We start from the raw sequence: 23,113 nt of genomic DNA on the forward strand, positions 1-23,113 counted from the left end.
ACCTATTATTTAGGTCGTAAACGCCTTTAAGTTGGCGTTTATCCTCTCTAAATGACAAATTTTTCACAAATTTGTGACATGATAACTATGATAATTATTTTATTTTCGTACAAGCACGGACTTATGAACCCGGCGAGAATTCTAATAAGTATCCATAAGTTGAAAAGCGGAAATATAAAATACTAAAAATAAAACTGTAAACAATCTAAGTTTTGTTGAGGCCCGCGACAGTCTAAAAACGCTTTTCTAGGCATCTAAAATCGCAAAATTTCGTGTGCCTACGGCACAAATTGTCTTTGCTTGACCTTTAAAAACATTTCGTCACTAAAATCGAAACACGGTCAATTGTGAGCGGGATTTGCCTTTTTATCCATTACTTTTAAATTGACGTCGAAAATTTCCGTGTTAACATTAAACAAAGCTGAGAACGCGACTTTTTCCCGGTTTGTGATGATATATAAGATAATTAAAGTATATTCGATCAGTTTCTGTATTTAATTTTTTTTTTTTATTGTACTGGAATAACTTTTACTACGTGAGAATTGACAGAAAATTTACGGATTTTTCGAAAGGTTTTATCTTTAAAAACAAATCGGAGTGACAACATTGCGATTGAGCGGAGCCAGTGTTACAAGTACATCTTAAATTTATCGAATTCGCAAAATAGCAAAAATAGGGATCAAAACAATATATAAACGGGCAGTTTACCACACATTTTTATGTCCGCGGATTGTCGTGGTGTTTTAGAGTGGCTCTTGTTTTGTCGACTCAACCGCAGTTTAAATTGAAGACAATTAAATTAATAAATCAAGGCATTTTGAATATGCCCGTATCGGTCTTTGATTGATTACTTTGCACAAGTGAAAAATCATTTTTCGTTGAAAAAGTCGGCTCTTTTAACAAGTGGCGTAATCGCGGCGACTGTTCCGCGTGGATTTCGAGGCGGTGAATTTGTATTTTTAATGTAATAGTATACTTTATAATTATTTTCATTGTATTAGGTAAAATTGTACTATATGGGATTTTATATCAGATATCGAGATTTTTGTAACGGCGATAAGGAGTTCGGAAGATTTCAAAAATACGTATCGAAATTAAATACATCAGGCAGCTTATCTCATATTTTTATGTCCACATATCGCCGTGGTACTTCAGTTTAGTAATATTTTTATTTTGACGTAAAAAGTCGCCACCGCGAGTTACGTTGCACACAATTAAATTAATATATGAGGACCTTTTAGAATCTCGTGGCTGTCATGGATTGAATATTTTACGTGACAGAAAAATCATTATACGCTTAAATAGGCGGCTCTTTTAACGAGCGCGTAATCGCGGTACTTGTTGCAGGCGGCAATGGGAAGTTCCGACTTTTCTAATTTTTCCGCTAATTCTCGCGGAATTCAAGAAATTGGTTCAGTGACGCGCAAGTTCCGTGTCTAAGCGAAGCATCCTAGGTACTCGATATATGAGTAGCAAAATGACATTCTAATACTCCGAGAATGACATCGACAGGTCATTGTTACGTGACGATACACGGCGCGATGTTTTTCAGTAGGTGATCCAAGTTCGACCCCCCCCCCCCCCCCCAAAAAAAAAAATTATGGAAAGTCTCCGCCCCTGGTCACAATGGTAACAAATTACTGATTTGGAATTGATAACAATAAATATATAAAGCCGAATGATATATATATTCATAATCATTAAATGAAATAATAAATGTTCATAGTTTTCAATCTATACATACTGGTAGATTTTTGCCCTTTACGAGAGATGGAGTGTAAACCGAAAGATGCAAACAATCCTCGTCGTGTTGCGACTGGTCTTGTATTGGATTCATGAATAACAAGTATTTCACCACAACTTCATCCAACTCGTTCGCGTGTTGGATTGGTAGGTTACCACCAATTGTACCGTCTCTAATTTCATTCCACGAATCAGCACTATAGTAATAAAAAAAATTCATGCAAAAACCGTTTCCGTTGATGGGAATGCTAGAGGCGACGGCTCATCGGCTATCAGCGATAAATCTCGAACTCGGATTCGACAAACAAATAGAAAAAATTCCAGTGAAATACAATTTAGGCCCACCATACCGCATTCAGAAAGTAAAAAATCCACAAGCTTGTTGCAATAATATTCTAAAATAGACCGTGTTGATGCCCACATAAATGTTGTCGAGGAACGACTGAACCCTTCATTTCGACTTTGAAAACAACGTTAGTTCAACGCGATATTATAATATTAGTGTCATCCCACATATATTTATCTATTTTTCTGTTGTTTATGCAATCTACTCTGACCCATACGCGACTTGCGGCTTGAAGCATCAGCCATCCATCGGACTCAAAAAGCAGTGACTCTACGTAACTTGGTATTCGAATTTTAAAGTTCGTTAAGACTTGAACTTGGCTCCAGACTTCGTACATCAAAACTCTAGATCCGACCTCCACACACGAACTAATGCTGAAATAAAATTGATGAAAACGACGGGATACATAAATGATTAATGGTGTATTTCGTGGTAACAAAGATTTGCTGCATGCGAGAAAAACGGTGAAAAAATTTAGTATGGAAATGCTAGAGAAGTTTAGATATCAACCTAACAATGGAAGCAATAATTTTAAAATGAGAAGTGCAATTAAATTATATCAAGAAATGTATGAAGACCAAAAATAAACGAAAATGCGAACTCATGGTTGTGGAGGCATGAATCTTAGCCTTCGAAGTGGTGGTTTTGCAAAAGGAATGTTACGAAAAACATGAACTGGGTTTCCGACTCCTCGATTCAAGTCCACAACTTTTCCGTTTACAGTAGATACCGTCGCAAAACTCATGTTGAATTATATTTGAGATTTATTTAACTTCGGCACAGTCGGTGCAAAAATCTAGAAAACTGTTTCGTTCAAAAGACGGTAAATATATATTATTCTAATCGAACAGCTTTCAATAATTTGGTGCTCTATGAATCCTTTCTGTTTACCTCTTTCCTGAACGTAGAGGTCTGAATTGTCCTAGTGCTGCGTCAGCCGCTATTTAAAATGACGTCGACGTAGGGACATTTATAATGTAGCGCCAAAGTGGTCACGTGATTGATCGTGTGAATATCTAGAGTAAATTTTTTGAGGAGGTGATAAGATTGAATTAGTTTACCTAGTTTTACTGTAAAAAAATGGCAATGCTATAATGATACTTGGATAGCTTGGGCATGTACGTAACACTCGATTCGCATCTACAACGTCTATTAAAATAAAAGACCTTTGTTTTTTTGTTAATTTCCTAGAAATAATATGAGATTGATTTGACTTTCCATACCTATCGCTCCCTATACTCAAATCAATAATTTTTCTATCTTTTGTAGAGGGGTCATCGCAGCGCTGTTGTATTGAGCGATTCTCGCAAATTGGAGAGTAGAAGGATGTGTGTGAAAGGTAAAATTTTATGCTTTACTAATAGAATGAGTCGAAATCAGAATTTCAAAGATCAAGGTTCATATAAATGTGTTCCAATGAATTAAAATGAAACAGCAAAATTTTGGGTAAAATATCGGGTCTCCTGTGACTGCGAAGAAGCTTTCTAGAAACCTTTTTCATCTTAATATTGCTTACCAACCGTACGAAGTGTTTGTATGCCTATTTTTATGAAACTGCTAATTTATACGAAGTTATATCCTGTATCTTGTGAATGGATTGACAAAGTTCATGTATTTCCATGTTTAAATGAACCTTTAAACACAGTTAATTTAGTCTCGCTTCATGATTTTACATCGTCCACCTTTACGTGACAAGTGAGGTGCTGCGCGACTATACATTTTATCGTTGATTGGTGGGAATTTGATAATTAGAATGCTATTAGGTTTATTCATATATTGGCTGGATAGGTTTCGAGGATTGCTGTATTTTGATGTAATGATATATTGCTTACTGTTGTAATTTGTATAATACATACATTTGCATACTTGTGGCTGTTTATTGGGTCCTTGTCAAAAACAGTTAATTTATCATTAACACTAAAACTGTACAATAAAACATCACTTAACACGGTTAACAAGTTAACACCTTCATTAACACTAGTTGTATTAAGGCCAGCATTTGATAACTAGACTACTTTTCAATGCATCTACACCTTGTGAAGGATGTCTCAAAAAAGTCTTGTCCCACTAGTTTCCATTACATAGACTAGACCAGGGCTACTCAACTATTTTTACCAAAGATCCGCATACAAAACATCAAAATTATTGGGGTCCGGCGTTTCCATAATTTATATTTCGGCATCCGCAAACGCGCACTTCCTCGACCTGCTAACGATTATTATCAGCTAATCAAGATTGTTTATTATGGTGTTACAGTTCTTTTCATATATATTCAAAACAATAAAAATCATTTTAAAAAATGAAACTTTAAAAGTGGGGATAATGATCCAAAATAAAGAATTGGGTGCGGTCCGAATCAAATAGTCGAAAGGTCCGGATTCGGACCGCGGTCCGCCAGTTGAGTAGCCCTGGACTAGACTACTTTTCAGTGCATCTACACCTTGTGAAGGATGTCTCAAAAATGTCTTGTCCCACTTGTTTCCATTACATTGTTTTTATTGAGGTGCTTTGGTTTCAAGTTCAAAAATATGTTTACCCGGAGAAATTTTGCATACGCAGGAATTTTCGTCTGCGTTTAATTTTTATCAAAAATCATGCTTTGACTTTGGATGCACGCTTTCACGTTTTCACGATTTTCATCGTTTTATTTCTAAATACGGGCACTTACGAAACTATTTCTTAGGAATTGGAATGATTTCGCGACACACTCGAAATTTGTTTAAGAACCACTGGCATAATATCATTCGTTTATGTTCTCTATATTTATGTTATTACTAGACTGTGAAAATTCCATTCTGTTCTCGTTGTATTTCGTGTACTTAATATGTTGGTGCAAGGAATCGGGAGTCTCGGGACGAAAGTATCACTCACTTGGCTTATAACATTCGGGAGAGTGTCGTTACATTTGTTTCTACCTGGCAAACAGCTACCCAATTTATGGAACAATGAAGAGAGAACAACGCGACATGATTACCGCCAACTCCGGAAGATTAATGGTCGGCGAATAGAGTAAGTATATTTGAAAAAGGACGTACAAAATATTTAACGACGTCTGGCAAAGTGAGGCGAGCAATACGCAAATATGGAATTTATTCAACAGCGTTTCGCTGTGAACAACACTCAATTTTTAGTTTTTTAAATGCCTTACGACGTTGTGAATAGGACTTTTGGCTCACTGTTCCAATTTCACCGTGACCGCCAGAGTTATAAAAAACGCAGATGCAGATACTATTGTCCCACTGTCAGCTATTTCCAGACCATACACAGTAGATTTATCACATAATAATCTATTGACATATTTACCAAACCCTATGTGTACCAAATCCTCTGCTTGAAAAATGTCTGGGAATGCTCAAAATATATGTCCTTTTACTCGTGGAGTTATGTCAGTAATCTGGGATATGTATTATATATATATATATATATATTTATATATGCAGCAGCTATACCTACGCCATGCAAAACTTAGTTTGACCTCAAGTCCAAAAGTTCTAGTAAAGTATCAGCGTCCTCAATTTATTCAACATCCACACTGAATTGTCTTCAAAACAAATTGCGCCATTAAGATCTTGAAAGCGTTTTTAATAGTTTTCGCAAAGGTCCCCACATATTAGTGCAGGAACCAAGACTGCGTTCGTTACTTCAGAAACAAACAGCTATTGCTATTTGCGCATGATCACGGTTATTTTGGGTTATATCGATATACCGTGAGTTATTATATTACAAGAATTACAATTTACCAAAGTTTATAGCGTTCCACATTTGGCATGCGTGCATGGTGTTGCGCACCCCTGGATTAAAGTAAAAGTTGTTCAAACGGTTGCTTTTTGGCAAATCTAATTTCTTATCCAGGGCAAGGATAAGACTCAATAGGGCCAAACCATAAATTATCTTGCCATGTGCTAGTTTTGAAATACGAGTTTACGCAGCTATTATACGCAAGTCTCGATGAAAAAAACCTCACTCTCCCGAAAAAGTTTACGGGCAGTTTACTAAAGAATATATTTAATCTTTTAGCATATAAACAAATCATAAATAAACGAAATAAATCCGAGTTGACATACTTTTATCAGCAAAATTTCTTCCTCGTAATGTTGGGACTCTATAATACGTCGTTTTTCGCCCCAATCATCTTCAAATTATACATTGTCTCATACAACTGAGATAAGCAAGCTGAAATCCACAAGCCCACAATACCAACTTTGAACACTGGAGAATTATAATGTTTCGTCAAATTATCAAGCACTTGCTCAGCACAAAATGTACAATCGTGTCAGATGGAGCCAAATGAATTACAGAAACAGATGACGAATAGAGGAACAAAACACACTAAAATCGCTAGAAATGTGCCACATATAAAATTACCAACAGGCAAACAAGTTATAACCTTACCGACTGTTTTTTGTCAAGGTCAACAAGTAAATTAAATATCTTCTAGGAAAACTGCAGAACATTAAAATTAACATCTGCAATATACAGTAACACTACTAAACTCTACAACAGGGGTCTCTGAAATACAATATATTTCTATTTCATCATTACATTTTCAAAAAAATTCCATTTAAATATTTTCTGCGTCATTGAACCCTACTATATATAGCATCAACTTTTCTGCGTTTTGCTGCCATTTGTCTAATTATTATTAAAATATCAAACGAGTAATTGTAAATTATATACATACTTGTTAGGTTATAATATAATTTTGTCTACACGTGTCTCATAACAAAATGTGTTACATAAATGATATAATCATCAAAACAGCCGTTTTGTTACTATAATTCAGTGAAGCGTCGCGGACCGGATTATTTTGCTCCGCGGGCCTGATCTGGCTCACGGGCCGTAGGTCGCCGACCCCTGCCCTACGAGTTAATTGTGGCAGTAAACCGAAACAAAACAATCGACACGCAGGACAAATTGCAATTCAATAATCCCGAGTTCAGTGCAGCAAGTTCTAAACTATAGAACTGAGACTTATTCTTTATGAAACCACTTCTTTCTCTCAATATTTGTAGGAAGATACTCTCGAATCAATCTTCAAAATTCATTGGCAAGACATTGAGGGTGTGCCCAACGAAATCGCAATCCGTTCTGTTAAAAACTCCAGGAGGCACATTTTAATTTGACCGAAGTAATAACAGGTGATTGGGCGTCGAAGGCTTTTGATCACTTCGGCCAAACGTTACCGAAATTATTATAAGACTGTTCAAACATGATTCACACTCGATTGGGGCAGTTCTAAAAACTTCACCTATCATAGTATCTCACCCAGAATAACACCGTAACAGCAGTAAAAATTCGACCGAATCATTCGTTCCCATGCACCTCCATGATTTGAACTCGTAGGTGGGCTATGCCATTCTATCATCATAGTTTACTGACTATGCTATCATCCCCTTTCGACGTAAGTATCCACGAACTTGAGAATCATCACATCTTTAAGGAATCTTCAAGTAATTTTTCTACCACCACAAAATTTCCTGCAATGTCCGAATATATAAGAGTACACTAGCCTGTTCGCACGAGTTGTCATATATTAGGGTTGTCGCTTGCCGTACGCAATTTTTTCCCTTGACCTGTCCGGAATTTTAGTGGTCAAATTTACGTCAGGGAGAAAAACTAAAAAGTGGTTAAATGTCAGGGATTTTCAAATACAGTGAATCCCTGCTACAAATCCTCGAGTTTTAATATATTACGCATCCATGAAATCCTATTTTTTCAGAGATATGTCACATTCTAGCATTTTTGTGCAACACGGACTGCGTCTGATTCATATAATTTTGATGTCACATATGACCTGAATTGTCAGCATTTTGTAATCGGTATTTTGGTTGCACCGTAAATATATACTACTACGGTTGCACTACTTTTACCTGTACTTTATTCCGTGCTAGCGTTTAGTCACAAAAACTAAAGGTTAAGCAACAATTTTACCCCTTTTGTTCTGTTCCGTATTTATTTTATTCTCACGAGAAAGCTACGCCAGCTTGTGCCATTGAATGCATCGCGATTTTATACTATAGTACTGTACAGCAGGCAGCAGCGGTTACCAATCTTTTTTATGCTGCTCTTCAAAAAATCTCAATATTTTTACCACAATTCTGTCAATTTTCGTGGCGCACCTGAAACGAGCTGCGGCTTACTAGTGCGCCGCCGCGTGCCTTTTGGGAACCTCTGCTGTACAGTACAGTATTAGTGTTTCGGTTGCAAAATTGGTCAAGGTGGCTCATTAAAATTATTTGAGGAATTTTGTCTTTCCAGATATGGTAACCCCATCATAGATGGGAATACACAACCCCATTTTTAAACATCACTTCGTCTCTGTCGAACAAGAAAATGTCCAAATAAGTCAACCCTACACATGACTGAACACTGGTTCATCTGACTGCAGTTGACAGAAGGGTGAATCTGCCATAAATTGTTTTCCAGGGCGGGCATTCCACCTTCAACAAAAAAAAACAATTCCAGATGACTCTTCTGAATGCAAATCCGCCATTGATTATTCAGTATGGGTTCATGTAAGACCCATACCCGAATGACCAACTTTGTTGTGAAGCTCTCCGATGACCAGGTTTGTTACGTGAGATATATATATATATGAGGCAATATGATGAGATGCTTTGATGCATGCATAAATGGTGTTGCCATGTATCATTCATGGTCGTCTCATATAACTTCCATGTCTATTGGATGCTATGAGGGGTTCAGCTGCGAAAGCCATACTCAAATATATTAAGTGTTCTAAAAACTCAATTTCCGACCTTTAATTAATTAGAAATTTAATTAGATATTGGGTGTCGCTGCTCGATAACCAATTCCCAAGCCTAGGAATGGTTTATGGAATTTATTAATATTGTTTACTGCAATAATGTTCTATAATTTATAAAAATCTAAAAAAAATGAATGCCCTATAGCAGGGGTGGCCAACACGCCGGTCGATCGCCACGTTCGAGCAGTCGATCGCGTCTGATGTTGAGTGAATTTTCTTGAAATAGCCCCAAAAATTACCTCGAACCAGTTGGGTGTTTTGCAACAGGAGGAATACGGATTTACATGCGTAAAATACAATACTGTATATACATGTAGTATATGAGTCTGGGTAAGCCCGATATAGCATATTATTACGTAACAAATGCACGTTTTTCCGATGCAAAGGATTCAAAAATAGTGTGCCGAATATCGCGTGTCTAGGGTCTACTCTAGAGTCTACACCTTGGGTCGCCACCCCAAATTGGGTCGGGGTGATAACTAGGTAGGGCCGCAAACAGGTCGTGGGGTCACTGAGGTTTGGTAGAAGATAGAAGCGGGTAATGCAATTTGGACAACTTTTTCTAGTGGGGTTGGGATATTGTTATGAAATAAAATAGACGCAAATTTTGATGATATACAGAAAGATGATTTTGGTCGATATATTTTAGTGAGATGGAAGTCTTTCGACGAACATTTTACATTACTAAATATATATGCCCCAAATAGATGTAGGGAAAGATACAAAACAAAATAGAAACTGGGATAAACCAAGACGCAAATTCCCAATATAGGATATATGTTGGAGGAGATTTCAACTGCGTTTTGAACAAAATCGATAAATACCCCAATATAAGATACAAAGAGGATAATTGAAAAAATTGAATGAATTTATTACAACATTAGGTTTAGTAGATATATGGAGACTAGTCAATGCAAACAAAAAACAATATACTTGGATACAAAAAAGCAACAATATGCAAAATTTAAACTCTAAGAGTCGATTAGATCGGTGGTATATTTCGCAATGCCAAACCCTAAACGTCAGTAGGATTGAAATTCAAGAAACTGTCATGTCTGATCATCATCCGGTATATCTCAAAATATCTTCAATGAATGGTTTAAAACAGGGACCAGGGTACTGGAAATATAACTCCCAATTAAATGATTATGACTATTTTTGTCAAGGTATAAAAGCTATATTAAAAAAATGGCATTTTGATATCAAAAATCTGGATGAAACTGAAAGAGGACATTACTGGGATAATTGCAGAAGGAAAATAAAAAAATGGGCTATTTATTGTTCCAAAAAAAAAAAGATGAAGAAAACAAAAAAGAAAGATTATTAATGATTCAATATAGGGAGTGTTTACAAGAAATAGAAATATATGCTGAAGATGAAGAAACTAAAACCAAATTGCGGGACACAGAAGCAGAAATTAAACAATACATTAAACAAAAAACAAGGGGGTCAATAATTCGGTCTAGAATTAAATGGGCAGAGGAAGGAGAGAAATCCTCTAAATATTTTTTTAATCTTGAAAAAATTAGAGCTAAAACTAAAATGATCAAATCGCTAAGAAAAAATGATGGGAATGTTATCCATGAATTAAGTGAAATACAGTGTGAAATTGTTAATTATTATAGTAAGTTATATAGCAAGGATACTGGAATAGATATTAATATACAGGAAACGTTGATTAATAATTATGATAAACAAATAACAAATGAACAGAAAGATTATATGGAAAATGATATAACGGATGATGAAATTGAACAAGCCATGACAGAACTCAAATTAAATAAAGCTCCTGGTTTAGATGGTCTAACGAAAGAATTTTATTCTAGATTTTGGACCAAATTAAAACCAATTTTACTACTCTTATGTAAAAGCTACCACAAAATGAAAGAAATGCCCCAAGATACAATAACAGGAGTCATAACCTTGATATATAAGAATGGAGAAAAGGAAGATATAAAAAATTGGCGGCCTATCACTCTCCTTAATTTTGATTATAAATTGATAGCTAAAATAATTGCAAACAGAATAAAAAGTATACTACCAGACATAATCGACATCAATCAAACTGCATTTGTTCCAGGGAGATCAATTCACGAAAATCTTATTTCCATTCGAGATGACATATTTTGGGCAAATAAGGAAAATTTACCATTAATTGTTTTGTCAATAGATCAACAAAAAGCGTATGATATGACAGACAGAAATATACTACTTAAATTAATAAAAAAAATCTGGATTTGGAAAAAACCTCATAAATTGGATAATTACTTTGTATAAAAATGCTTCTTCAAATATAAATGTGAATGGATATTTGACAGAAAAAATTTGGATGCAAAGAGGTGTGAGGCAGGGCTGCCCCTTTCTCCATTGTTATATTTATTCATTTCAGAATTAATATCATCAAATATCAAAAAGGATAGAGAAATAATTGGATTTTAGAACTGCATAAATGAAAGAGAAGTTTATAAAGGATTTGCAGATGACATAACACTAACCCTTGAGTCATTGTCATCTGTGGATTCAGTGTTAAAATTAATGAGATTATTCCAACGTGGGACTGGTCTTAAAATAAATAATAACAAATGTACACTACTGATATGTGGATCTGCTCGAAGTTGGCCGTTGAATGAAACCTATAAGGGTATAACTGTAAAACGTGAGGAAATTAAATTATTATTAGGGGAAATACCTATAAGTCTAGAGATAAAAACTGGTTGAACATTTTGGCAAAAATACAAAAAATTATAAATCTTTGGAAAGGACGTAATCTAACTATTGTTGGAAGAATTCTTATAGCTAAAACATTGCTACTATCAAAATTATGGTACATGGTCAGTTTTGAATTTATGCCAGAAAAATATATTCAGAAATTGGAAGTAATTATTTGGAAAATGTATTTGGAATGAAAAAGCGCAAATGGTCAGTAGGAATATCAGGGGGTATAAAATGAAGGGGGTATAAAAATGATGAATGTTAGGAATCAAATTAAGGCATTGCAAGTAAAATGGATTTTAAAATTGCTTGAGGGGGACATGAGTCCGTGGGCTAATAGAGCAAAATTTTATGTGAATAAGTATTTTGAAGTGCTATCAAAAGGAAATTTAGAATGTTTACATTTGAATTTTAAATTGGAAACTAATATAACTATTCCAAAATTTTATACCAGTATTATTAATTCATTCAAACAAATTAGCTTAGAATGGGATCAACCACAAAACTATGCAGAAATATCGCAGGAAATTATTTGGCACAATCCATTAATCTTAGATAGAAATAAAACTGAACTAACTGCAGAATTAAGTTGGGTCCAAGCAAAAATAATAACAACTGATGATATACTTGACAAAACGTTTGATAGCCTATCCAAAAGAATTTATCCGCAAATACAAAATAATACAATGAATACGATTAGGAGAAATAGTTTACTGAATAAGTGTTCAAATGAGTTAAGGCAAGTATGGGAAGCTCTTCCGATAGAATGGAGAGAAATCCTATCAAGAAATAGAGAAAATAGTCCAAAGAGGTTACTTATCAATAGGTACAATGGGTCGAAAGACTTATCCACTAAACAAATTTATAAGCTTTTGCAAAGAAAGAAAAACAGTGCATTTTTGAATAATCACAATGAATATATCATAAATAAATTTCAACTAACCAAGTCCATTAATTGGAACAAAATATGGAAAATTAACATAGGAAATAAGTATAAGGAGTTGTGTTGGAAGGTTATTCATAATGGACTGCCAACAGGGGGTAAAATAAAACACTGGTTCATGAATGAACCAGGTATATGTGTTATGTGTGAATGTAATATTGAAGAGACTTTATGTCATTTATTTTTGGAATGTCAATGGGCTGTTGATTTCTGGCAATGGTGCTGCGTAGAAAATAATCGAATTACTATTTTAACAAATGATTCGGAATGCAAATCTAAATTAATCACAATAATATGCGGAAATAGAAATTCAGTAAAATATGATGAAATAGTTAAAAGTAAAAGTAGTATGCGCTCAATATTCAAATGTAAACTGATAGGAGTTTTAAATTTAATGAAAACAAGTGAAAGAAATGATTTACTATTGTATGAACATATGGATGATCTCATACATAGGTCAATCATGATGTGACAAGACATTGACAATTTCTATGCAACACCAACTTAAATGGATAGTACATGAAAAGATTCCAATGTCCAAATTTATGCATCATTTTGATTTAATTCATACATAGATAGTGAATAGAGAAATGCCAAAAAACCCACTTTGGCTGTTTTCTGATTTTCTGTCTAATTTTCTAATTTCCATGCAAAAACTAACTAAATCGATTAATTATTGGTAACTATATATAAAATGTGTGCACGAATTGGATGACGACTGATAATATGGATTAACCTATATTCAATGGATATAAATTGGACTATATATGATACAAAACTCCGGTAATGGTATGGTTTTATATTTTAATTGTTGCATATATTATTGAACTTGTGGGCAATGTGTTTGAAATTATGAAATTGTTTTAATTGGGTGCAAATTATACTAATTCGACAATAAAATTAATATACGAAAATTCCGTTTGACATTGGAATTTATTTGGCAAAAAAAAAAGGTAGAAGATAGATGTACGAAACCTCTAAGATTCGACAAACCATGTTAAATTTAGCAGTTTGTACCATGGCTTACTGTAAAACAGGCATCACTCCCTGCTTATGCCATAGAAAATGTAGGTGCTTATTCTGACATCACTGTTTGGTTTTAGCTTATATTCCATGATACAGTACCACCACATGACCAAAGTCAGAAGTCTAGTGGAAGATGCTATAAACTTTCATGAATAAAGTTTCATTAAAAAAAAATATATTGACTTGGGGTCGCACTGGACACTTGAAAGTTGTCTTTGGGGTCGTCCTGAAAAAAGCTTGGGAACCCCTGGTCTAGACTCTAGACCACGATTTTGGCTTTTTTGAAACACGTTTGTTTGACGTCAGAATTTCCGTTTGGTCTTTTCTTGGCTTTTTTGATGTTCATTCTACTGTCTATTATTAAAATCATTTTAAATACAATACAGTACCGGTATTTATTGTGCAACAATAGCAACTCAGCTATTCAACATTTAGATTTTCCCTTTAACCACAACCAATCAAAAATAAGCCAACAATGACATAACATGTGCTATCGATTAGGTTGAGCTATGTATGTCTGATGAAGTCTGACCTCAGTCAGACGAAACGTTACAGAAATATATTTGTGTTAGTGTGCAGCAAGACTATTGAATCACTTAGAACAGTGGTTCCGGACCTGTGGGAAATTTCCCACTAGTGGGAAATCTGGAGGTTGCAGATGGATAGAGAGAGAGATTTTTATTATTTGTCAACCAGAAAAACAAGCATTACAACAGTAATAAAAATATACAACAATAAAGTTATTCGGTATAGACCGGGAGGAGCGATACGACCATACAGTCATCAGAATCAGCTCCCCCCATATTCACTATTTTATATTATGTATAATATTTTTTGCTTGGGGGGTTTTAGTGATATATAAGAGGACAAGTGAATGATAAATAAAAATATAAACAATTATAATAATATGAGTTGATGTAACAGTAAAATATATTGCAGTATCGTAATTTCATTATCACAAAATATGAATATAAAAAGCACCATTGGCGAGTTGTACATAAATAGGAGGAAAATGATTTCTAGGGAATAGTAGGCCTACTAGATTATTTTCTCAAGTCAAAGGGTCTCGAATGTAGAGCAATTCAACCTAAACACAACTGGCATTCAACATTGCCAGTTGTGTATGAGGATTTATTTTAATGTTAAATGATTGAAATATAATTTTGTTTTATGATTGAGTAAATAGTTGATTTATAATGGACACTATGATTGAACAAGCCACTGGCTACAGATGCGAAAAGATTTTCACATTTTAACAGGATGTACTATTGAGTTGGTAGTATTCCACAACTATAATGATGGATTATGAGACCAGGAGGAAATTATTCAATGATGTCTAGAACCACAGTAGGCCCGAACGAGTTGTATAATATATACAGGAAGTACTCAAGACATGTGTGCTCAAAAGAAGAGTATAAGCTGCAATATACTATACATAATATATATATAAATATACCTAGGACCCGTTCGATCAAATATGATATAATAGACATACAATTTGTAATAGTGAATTTCAATTTGAATGACAGAAGTACAATGTTAGGTGAGTAGTGACACCACTAATTATAAACACTTGGAATAATACAGAGTTTAAATGATCTCCACTTTACAAAATATCATATTCCAGAATCTGAATAGTTGTGAAAGATTTTTCATTATTGTTCAGTCCCTTATCAATTTTTATAATCCATATTGCCCACATATAGGGTCCCAGTTTCGTATGGACTCAACGTAGGCAGAGAATGTAGCATTTTTCATCAGTATATACAATAATCATGATTTTAGACGTATAGATTTGCAAGTTTGAACACAGAAAATTGGATGCAGCAATTCATATCAACATATACAATAATGATAATAGAATGCTACTCTAAATAGAATGTTCCTCTAAAAATGTACGCGCAACACAATTATTAAATATTACAGAATGAAAATCACAATATATGCAATGAAGCGGAAAAAGATTCCCATTCAATTAATCGAAACTTTAGTAAAATATCACGTTGTTGGCCCTGATATTCTGATCGAGCTACGTAACTCATTTTGAACTTTGGTCGGCCAATAACAACCTCACAGACATGTCTCGAAAAATTTTGAGCAACTGCCGCAATAGATATTATGGAGCCATTATTACTTTCCTTCTGCAATATAACATTGCTGGAACTGATTTAGAACAAGGGAAACATCGAATAATTTATAATAAAATAGTTGATAATTTGAAGAGGGGTGACAGAATAGTGTTTCTTAGAGATGGTAGTTTGGAAGGAGCTTGTTCAAACATACATTGTAAAATATTGGCTAATAATATGAAAACTTTCAATTATAAACTTATGTGGGACATTCTTTCACTAAAAGTTAAACCAAGGATTAGACATATTACTGGAAATGATTTATGTGTACTTTGTTCTCAAGAACCAGAATTTATATCTCATTTATTTTGGAACTGCATTTCCACAAAATGTATATGATTATGTTTTTTCTGTCGTATTAAAAATAAACAATTGCGAGTTAAAAAATATTTATAAAACATGTATTTTACTAGAACTAAATAATCAGTGTTTTTCACATTTATCATTAGTTGAACGTAATGCAGTCATACTTCTTCTGTGTACTGCAAGATATAAAATATGGTTAGAGCGTAATGCAGTTATTTTTGAAAATGTTAATCCAAGTGTAAATAATGTCATAACAAGAATTAGAAAATCCCTTTTAGCAAGGAGAAATATAGAACAACTTAGACATAATCCTAGTTTTATAAAAGAACTAGACGTAATTTGTAAGAATCTATGACTAATTGTATAAATTTTTATTTTTCTGCTATAAATTAAAAACATATAAATTAATGTATATTTACTGATGAACATGGGAAATTTAATCTGGAATCAACAATGGAATAATATAAATGGCTGGATAATACTGAATGATGTTTACGAATATATTTTTTTTTTATTATATGTAACTATGTTCTATGATTATTATTTTTTCATCATTTATTTATTTTAACAAAACTGTTATGAAACCACAACGTGGACCTTTAAAAAAAAAAAAAAAAAAACTCTGATGCGTTTTTTTTGTAATTTTAAGCGTTGAATTGTTCTATTCGATGGATAACACGGATTTTCTTTACACGGATCGTTATTGCTGTACTGTCTTGGGATGCTAGACGGCGCAATGAATGTTTTCACGGAGTTTCAACTTCGGGTCTGGTATAGTTTAGTACCACATGCACTTATAGTTGGCATTATTCGCTGTATAATTAAGATGATAGTTGAATAAATTGAAATATAATATAGATAATGCAACTGGTTTAAGGATGTAACCTCTACAATTTGTGAAGAGTATTAATAATTGTGCAGTGGGTGAACGAAGAGATGAACACGCCAAACAAGTCCAGTGTTCCTCCTGTACCACCAAAGCGCAAAAGTCCAACCGACCGACAGATGCGTTCAATTGCTACAATGACTTCAACAATTGAAGTTGATGACATCACTAATCTGGTATCTGTACTGGAAGGTACAGTTTTGAAAATCCTTCGTCTTGAGATTCCTGCCATCATTGAGCAACATCTCATTAAATCTAGCTTCAATGTGACCCAGGACACCACCAATACCTTGAATTTGGAGGAGTCAATAACATCACTGACGGAGTCTATGAATGAGATCAAATACGAATTATCATCTTTCCGTGAGATCAAGAACGAGATACACGAAATCAAAAAGAGTCAGGATTTTGTGTCAAAAAAATTTGATGAGCTCAGATCGAACCAAGACGAGCTCAATGAGATAGCAACGAAAACTAAAAAAAGAGTAGCGGAACTGGAACAACTTGTGGAAGAACTAGAGGAGGAAGTTGACATACTCACAGAAAGGCAGCAAGATCAAGAGCGTCGCTCCAGGTTGGACAATTTGGAATTTCATAACATACCCTACACTAACGGGGAAGACTGTGAAAACCTAATTTCTAAAATTTGTAAGAAAATTGAAGTTCCTTTGCAATCCATTGATGTATCGAATTGCCACAGAATGTCGAAAAACAATAAAAAAAGGCCATCTCCAATTATTGCCAAGTTTGTCAACAGAAAAACGAGAAACCGAATACTAATGAATCGTCGTAAACTGACATCTCTCGACATCTCTACAATATTTTTGAACTTTCCCAGAACCACCAAAGTATTCGTTGTAGAAAACCTCACAGACACAAACAAAGATTTGTTCTACAAAGCCAGGGAACTGAAACAAGAGTGCGGTTATAAATTCCTGTGGACCAACAATGGAAAAGTCCTCATAAAAAAAATTCTAATACGGCTACCATCCCTATCATCACTGAAGACGACCTGCTCTCTATAAAGTAGGTCATTGTATTATAGTTATTTCTTATTAATTGATATTCTTATTAATTATTCATTCTGGTTCCATTTCTTATATTTCCATATACGTAAATGCCGAATCATTGTGATTATTTGTTAGATTATAGTGATAATGTTTCTAATAGTTTAAAATACCTAAATTCAAATAGTGGTTGTGATTGCAGCAACATTGAAGTAACTGATCTGAAAGATATCCAAACTAATTCGGGCTTGACAATTATCCACACTAATATTCGGTCAATTAGAAAAAATATTGATCAACTAACTACGCTATTGTCTAATTTATCTCCCTCCCCCCATATAATGGCAGTGAGCGAAACCAAATTATATAGTAATAATTTTGATAATATAAGCATCGACGGTTATAGATTCGTACACACACCGTCTGCCTCCAAGGCAGGCGGAGTGGGTGCTTTCATCAGAAATGATATCAAATTTACAAAGTCTACTGAATATCATTTAAATTATATTAACTGTGAGGATATATGGCTCGATATAGACTTGGAAAACATATCCAAAAGGTTGACCATTGGCATTATATATAAACACCCAAGAAACGATATTCCTGCTTTCACAAACATATTAGAAAACTGCCTCACCAAATTGACAAAAAAACATTTTATAATTGTGGGAGATCTCAACATAAATCTACTTGCAACAAGACCTTGTCCCCAAATCACCAATTATATTAATATGCTTGTTGCTCACAACACTATTTCTCTTATTACAAAGCCTACAAGGGTTACCAGAACCTCAAGGACACTCATAGATCATATATATACCAACATGACTCACCTAAAATTAGATCCTTATGTTATATTATCCAACATCACTGATCACTTTCCTTTAATATGCTGTGTTAATGGCATCAAACCATCAACCAACAATGAGCTTGTCATGATAAGGGATATGTCTGCATTTTCCATTGATGCATTTCGGTCAGATACACTCGACCTGATTAATAATCACTTTGCTGCGTTGGACTTGAATTCTCAAAATTTTGACACATTATTTGAAGAATTCACAAATTCTTTTGCTGCTCTAATCCACCGCCATGCGCCATTTAGACCGTTGTCGCGTCGTGAAAAAAAAATAAAACCCAAGCCATGGATTTCCAAAGGAATACTAATTGGTATTCGCTACCTGAAAAAACCTGATCGCTCAAAACAAAGGCAACCCAAAGTCTACATGGCGAATCGTTAATCAGATTACCTCCAGAAAGAATAAATTGAGGCATAATGTTGATGAAATTCATCTTGATAACGGCTGCATCATTAGGGATAGTCATTTCATAGTACAAGAATTCAACAAGTACTTTTCAACTGTTGGGTCCAGCCTCTCTGGTAAATTCTCTAATGATATGGTCGGTTTTAAAATGTATCTTGGCAAACGAATAAATCAATCCATATTTCTGAGTCCAGCTACAGTAATCGAATTGGCGACTGAAATTTTGAGTCTCAAGGCGGGTAAGGCAGTGGGGGTAGACAACATTCCCTGTCATTTCCTCAAGTATGCTGTGGACATCATATCTCCATGTCTAACAGAGTTTTTCAATAATTCCCTTCAATTTGGTATATTCCCATCTTCACTGAAGATAGCCAGAGTGGTTCCGATCTTTAAATCTGGCAATAAAAAACAGTTGTCAAACTATAGACCTATATCCATTCTATCTTCTATTGATAAAATATTTGAGCGTTTAATCCATAAAAGGCTAATGAACTTCTTTATAAAGCATGAGGTAATAAATAAATCTCAATTTGGTTTTCAAAGTAAACATTCGACTTCACATGCAATTTTAGATACAATATCCCATATCTATGATAAACTGGGAAAGAAGGAATATGTTAGCGCAACATTCTTAGATCTCAAAAAAGCTTTTGATACCGTTAATCATAAAATTTTAATCCACAAGCTATGGCACTATGGTATTCGAGGAGTGGCAAATAAACTCCTCGATAGTTACCTGACGAATAGATCTCAATATGTTCAAATGGGTAAATGTTGTTCTCCGGCGTTACCTGTGACCCACGGCGTCCCACAGGGATCTTGCTTAGGACCGACTTTGTTTCATATTTTCATCAATGACCTTTCTCGAAGCACCACACTTTTTTCCAAACTCTTCGCTGACGACACAAATCTTCTTGATAGTGACAAGTCTTCTGATATTCTTCAATCGAGAGTAAACACTGAAATAAATAAAGTAGCTAATTGGATGAAACTTAACAAACTAACTCTTAATGTTGACAAATCAAAGACCATGCTAATATCACCAATAAAACGAAAAACCAAGGTTACTTTAAAACTTGAAATTGGGGGCACTGTTCTTGAGAATGTCAATTCTTACAAATATTTAGGCATCCACCTTGACAGTAAAATGCAATGGGATATTCAAATATCCAACATTGTTGTTAAATTATCCAAGTCTATAGGGATGCTTTATAGACTTAGACGGTATGCTTCAATGTCAACATTACGCTTAGTTTATTACGCCTTGTGTCAGTCCCATATTCAATATGGCATCGTAGCTTGGGGATCAGCTAACAAAACTTCATTACATCGCATGAAATAATGCAAAACAGGGCAATTCGTGCACTTACTAATGCCGGACCTCGATCAAAATTAGACTCCCATTATCATAAAATGCAAATAATTAAAATGGCAGATATCTATAAAATTGAAGTACTAAAATTTATGCATCAGCATCAGAATAATGAACTGCCTATTGCATTCACTAATTATTTTTTTAAACAAAGTGCTATACATTCATATGCAACTCGATCTGCTACCAACAGCTCTTATTATGTAACCCCTTATTCTTCTAATCTTACACAAAACACTATAAAATTTGTGGGTGTGAAACTATGGAATACGCTTCCTGATTCTATTCGTTCTAAAAATTATTATCCATTTAAACAAGCATTAAAAAATCTTTACCTTGATGCTTATATCTCTCAGTAATTTGGCCTTTGTTTGGACTATCTGCTTCAGATTTGTGAAAAGATGAATACTGCAAAACACCTATATTGTCTTCATTTGTTTCTTTTTGCACTGTTTCCAAAATATAAAAACAATGCTGCAATGCGAACGGCATTGTCAATATCACTATTCGTTGATGTATAATTTTGAATATCCTGAGCATTCGGTTATTTCTTTGCTGTAGCACTGCAACTCGGCCAGTCTGGATTTCATGGCCTTTTTGAACGAGAAATCGGGCGTGCAATCAGAAATTCCCGCGTGCAAATAAGAATTCCTGGCGTGCAATTATAGCTCACGACGTGCAAAACAACTGCACTCGCGTGCAACTGACTTTGACATCAGATACCTCTCAATACATCCGCGTAAAATTACCGGTATCGGATAAAAAATACGTTGAATCAGAGAAAAAATGGACGTTTGACCCCAAACATTATTTCTACAGTTTGTCGCTAATTTTGAGAGTGTTTGTGCGACTTTGGATACCGGTACTGTTCAGTACATCCGCGTAAAATTATTGGATAAAAAATACGTTGAACCAGAGCAAAATGGATATACTTTGTCTTTAATTTTGGTAGTGTTTTTACGTAGAATTAATGGATAAAAAATACGTCAAATTAGAGCAAAATGGACGTTTGACCTTTGACCCCAAACATTATTTTCATACTTTGTCACTAATTTTGGGAGTGTTTGAACAACCTCAGATACCGGTACTGTTCAGTAAAATCGTGTAAAATTATTGTATGAAAAATACGCTGAATCAGAGCCGTACTTGGCCATTGGTGCGGAGGCGATCTTTTCGTCCATAACTATTCTCACGGGATTCCTATTTCCTATCATTCAACACGATATGGATCTTTCCCCGAGCATCGACTTCCTTGTTTACTTCGTGACATTGGCCAATCAGCAAGATGCAAAAAAGGACGTAACAATGAGAGGAATTTTTCGCGGGTCAAAGATTGGGGAAAGGTCCATGGTCTTTTTGCTTCGCAATATTTCGATCAGACCAATGACATTAAACAACATGATGCGCAACTCCGGCATTTTTGTCCGAAGATCGTATTCGATAGCACGCTCCAATGCACATACTTGACGAGACGAAAACGAGCGGATGTGTGCTGCTTTCAAGGCGTAGCACGAATGGTGTTCGTGCCTGCTTTGACAGTTGTTGTCGATTTTAATGATATTTTTGAAAGTTGGGGTAAAAAGAAATCGGTAAAAGGTAAGGTGAATACTATTGTTGTATATCACACCCGGGCATCGCACTGTTAAGTACATGTGGGAAAGCCAGCCTTTGTCAAATACTACGAAGTTATTAATTCAGTACGGTACGTAGTTGCCCATTTGCCGAAATTACATATTTACTTACCCGTTATGGTTTCAAATAGTTCATGCACCTCCAGTTAGATTTTTTTAATCAGTGAGGATATATACTCATTGTTGATTGCTGCTCATTGTAACATACTATTACGCATTCACTTTTATTTGCGTATTGAATCAAAGTGTTAACAAGTTCACCTAACATTTCACTCATACCGGTCTATATTGTATAGTCTGATTTCTCAAGTATTTGGAGCCACGAATGCTTGTAATTTTCTGACTAAACCCTTTTATTAGTTGGTTTATATACCAAATTCAGTAAAATATTTTTTAAATAAAACATGAGATATTGGATTTATTAGCTTTTCCATTCTGAATCATATAGACTGCTTTATTTATTCTTAACGAAAATTAATAAATCTCCTCTCTTTCTTCAGATGTGAAAGTTGTGGACAAACCTGTCTAAGCATTGTGAGACTCTTGCAGCACAAGAGGCAATAGCAGAAATAGTAAGTATATCAATCAAGAAATTAAGCCGACATAAGCAAAACTTTCAACTATTCAACTTTCAACTATTCAACTATAGCAGACGGGGAGATATCAGAAGTCTGGCGACATATCAGTGACAGTGTGATTCCAAGAAATATAATGCAATTGAAAATAGAAATATGCAATAGAAAAACAACCTATGGAGGCATGCAAAGACATTTGACCCTCCGGTAGAGTTGTGTATGGCCCCCACATCCTGCAGGGCTTGAGGAAAATAACTAAAAATTCCAAAGCGTAAGATTGCTTAAGCGGTCTTATTTGTAAAAAGGCACAAAACACGCCAGACATACTTAAAACAGCTTTGGAAATGAGGATTACGGGTACCTCACTGCACCTGTGTTATATTTGGTTCATCAACTTTTGGTAGTA

The 23,113-nt window shown here is 34.6% G+C and overlaps 2 protein-coding genes across 2 annotated transcripts in view; both read left to right on the forward strand.

Annotated features, from left to right (window-relative positions):
- Positions 1 to 4,069: 4,069 nt before the first annotated feature.
- The window catches only part of LOC120341917 (uncharacterized), a 60,545-nt gene continuing 41,501 nt past the window's right edge, over positions 4,070 to 23,113 (forward strand). The window contains exon 1 of the mRNA XM_039410517.2: positions 4,070 to 4,080. The gene's annotated coding sequence lies outside the window, so the exon portion shown is untranslated. The remainder of the gene's footprint in view (positions 4,081 to 23,113) is intronic.
- LOC144427256 (uncharacterized) lies at positions 16,908 to 18,507 on the forward strand. Its single transcript, XM_078116144.1, has one exon. The coding sequence runs from the start codon at positions 16,908 to 16,910 to the stop codon at positions 17,880 to 17,882; it is 975 nt and encodes a 324-aa protein (XP_077972270.1). The 3' UTR covers positions 17,883 to 18,507.

Source organism: Styela clava, chromosome 1, assembly GCF_964204865.1.
Source record: "Styela clava chromosome 1, kaStyClav1.hap1.2, whole genome shotgun sequence".
In the NCBI taxonomy this organism is placed as follows: domain Eukaryota; kingdom Metazoa; phylum Chordata; class Ascidiacea; order Stolidobranchia; family Styelidae; genus Styela; species Styela clava.

What these genes read in the sequence shown, in the direction of transcription:
- LOC144427256 (XM_078116144.1), top strand. Translation starts at nt 16,908, where the DNA reads ATGAACACGCCAAACAAGTCCAGTGTTCCTCCTGTACCACCAAAGCGC.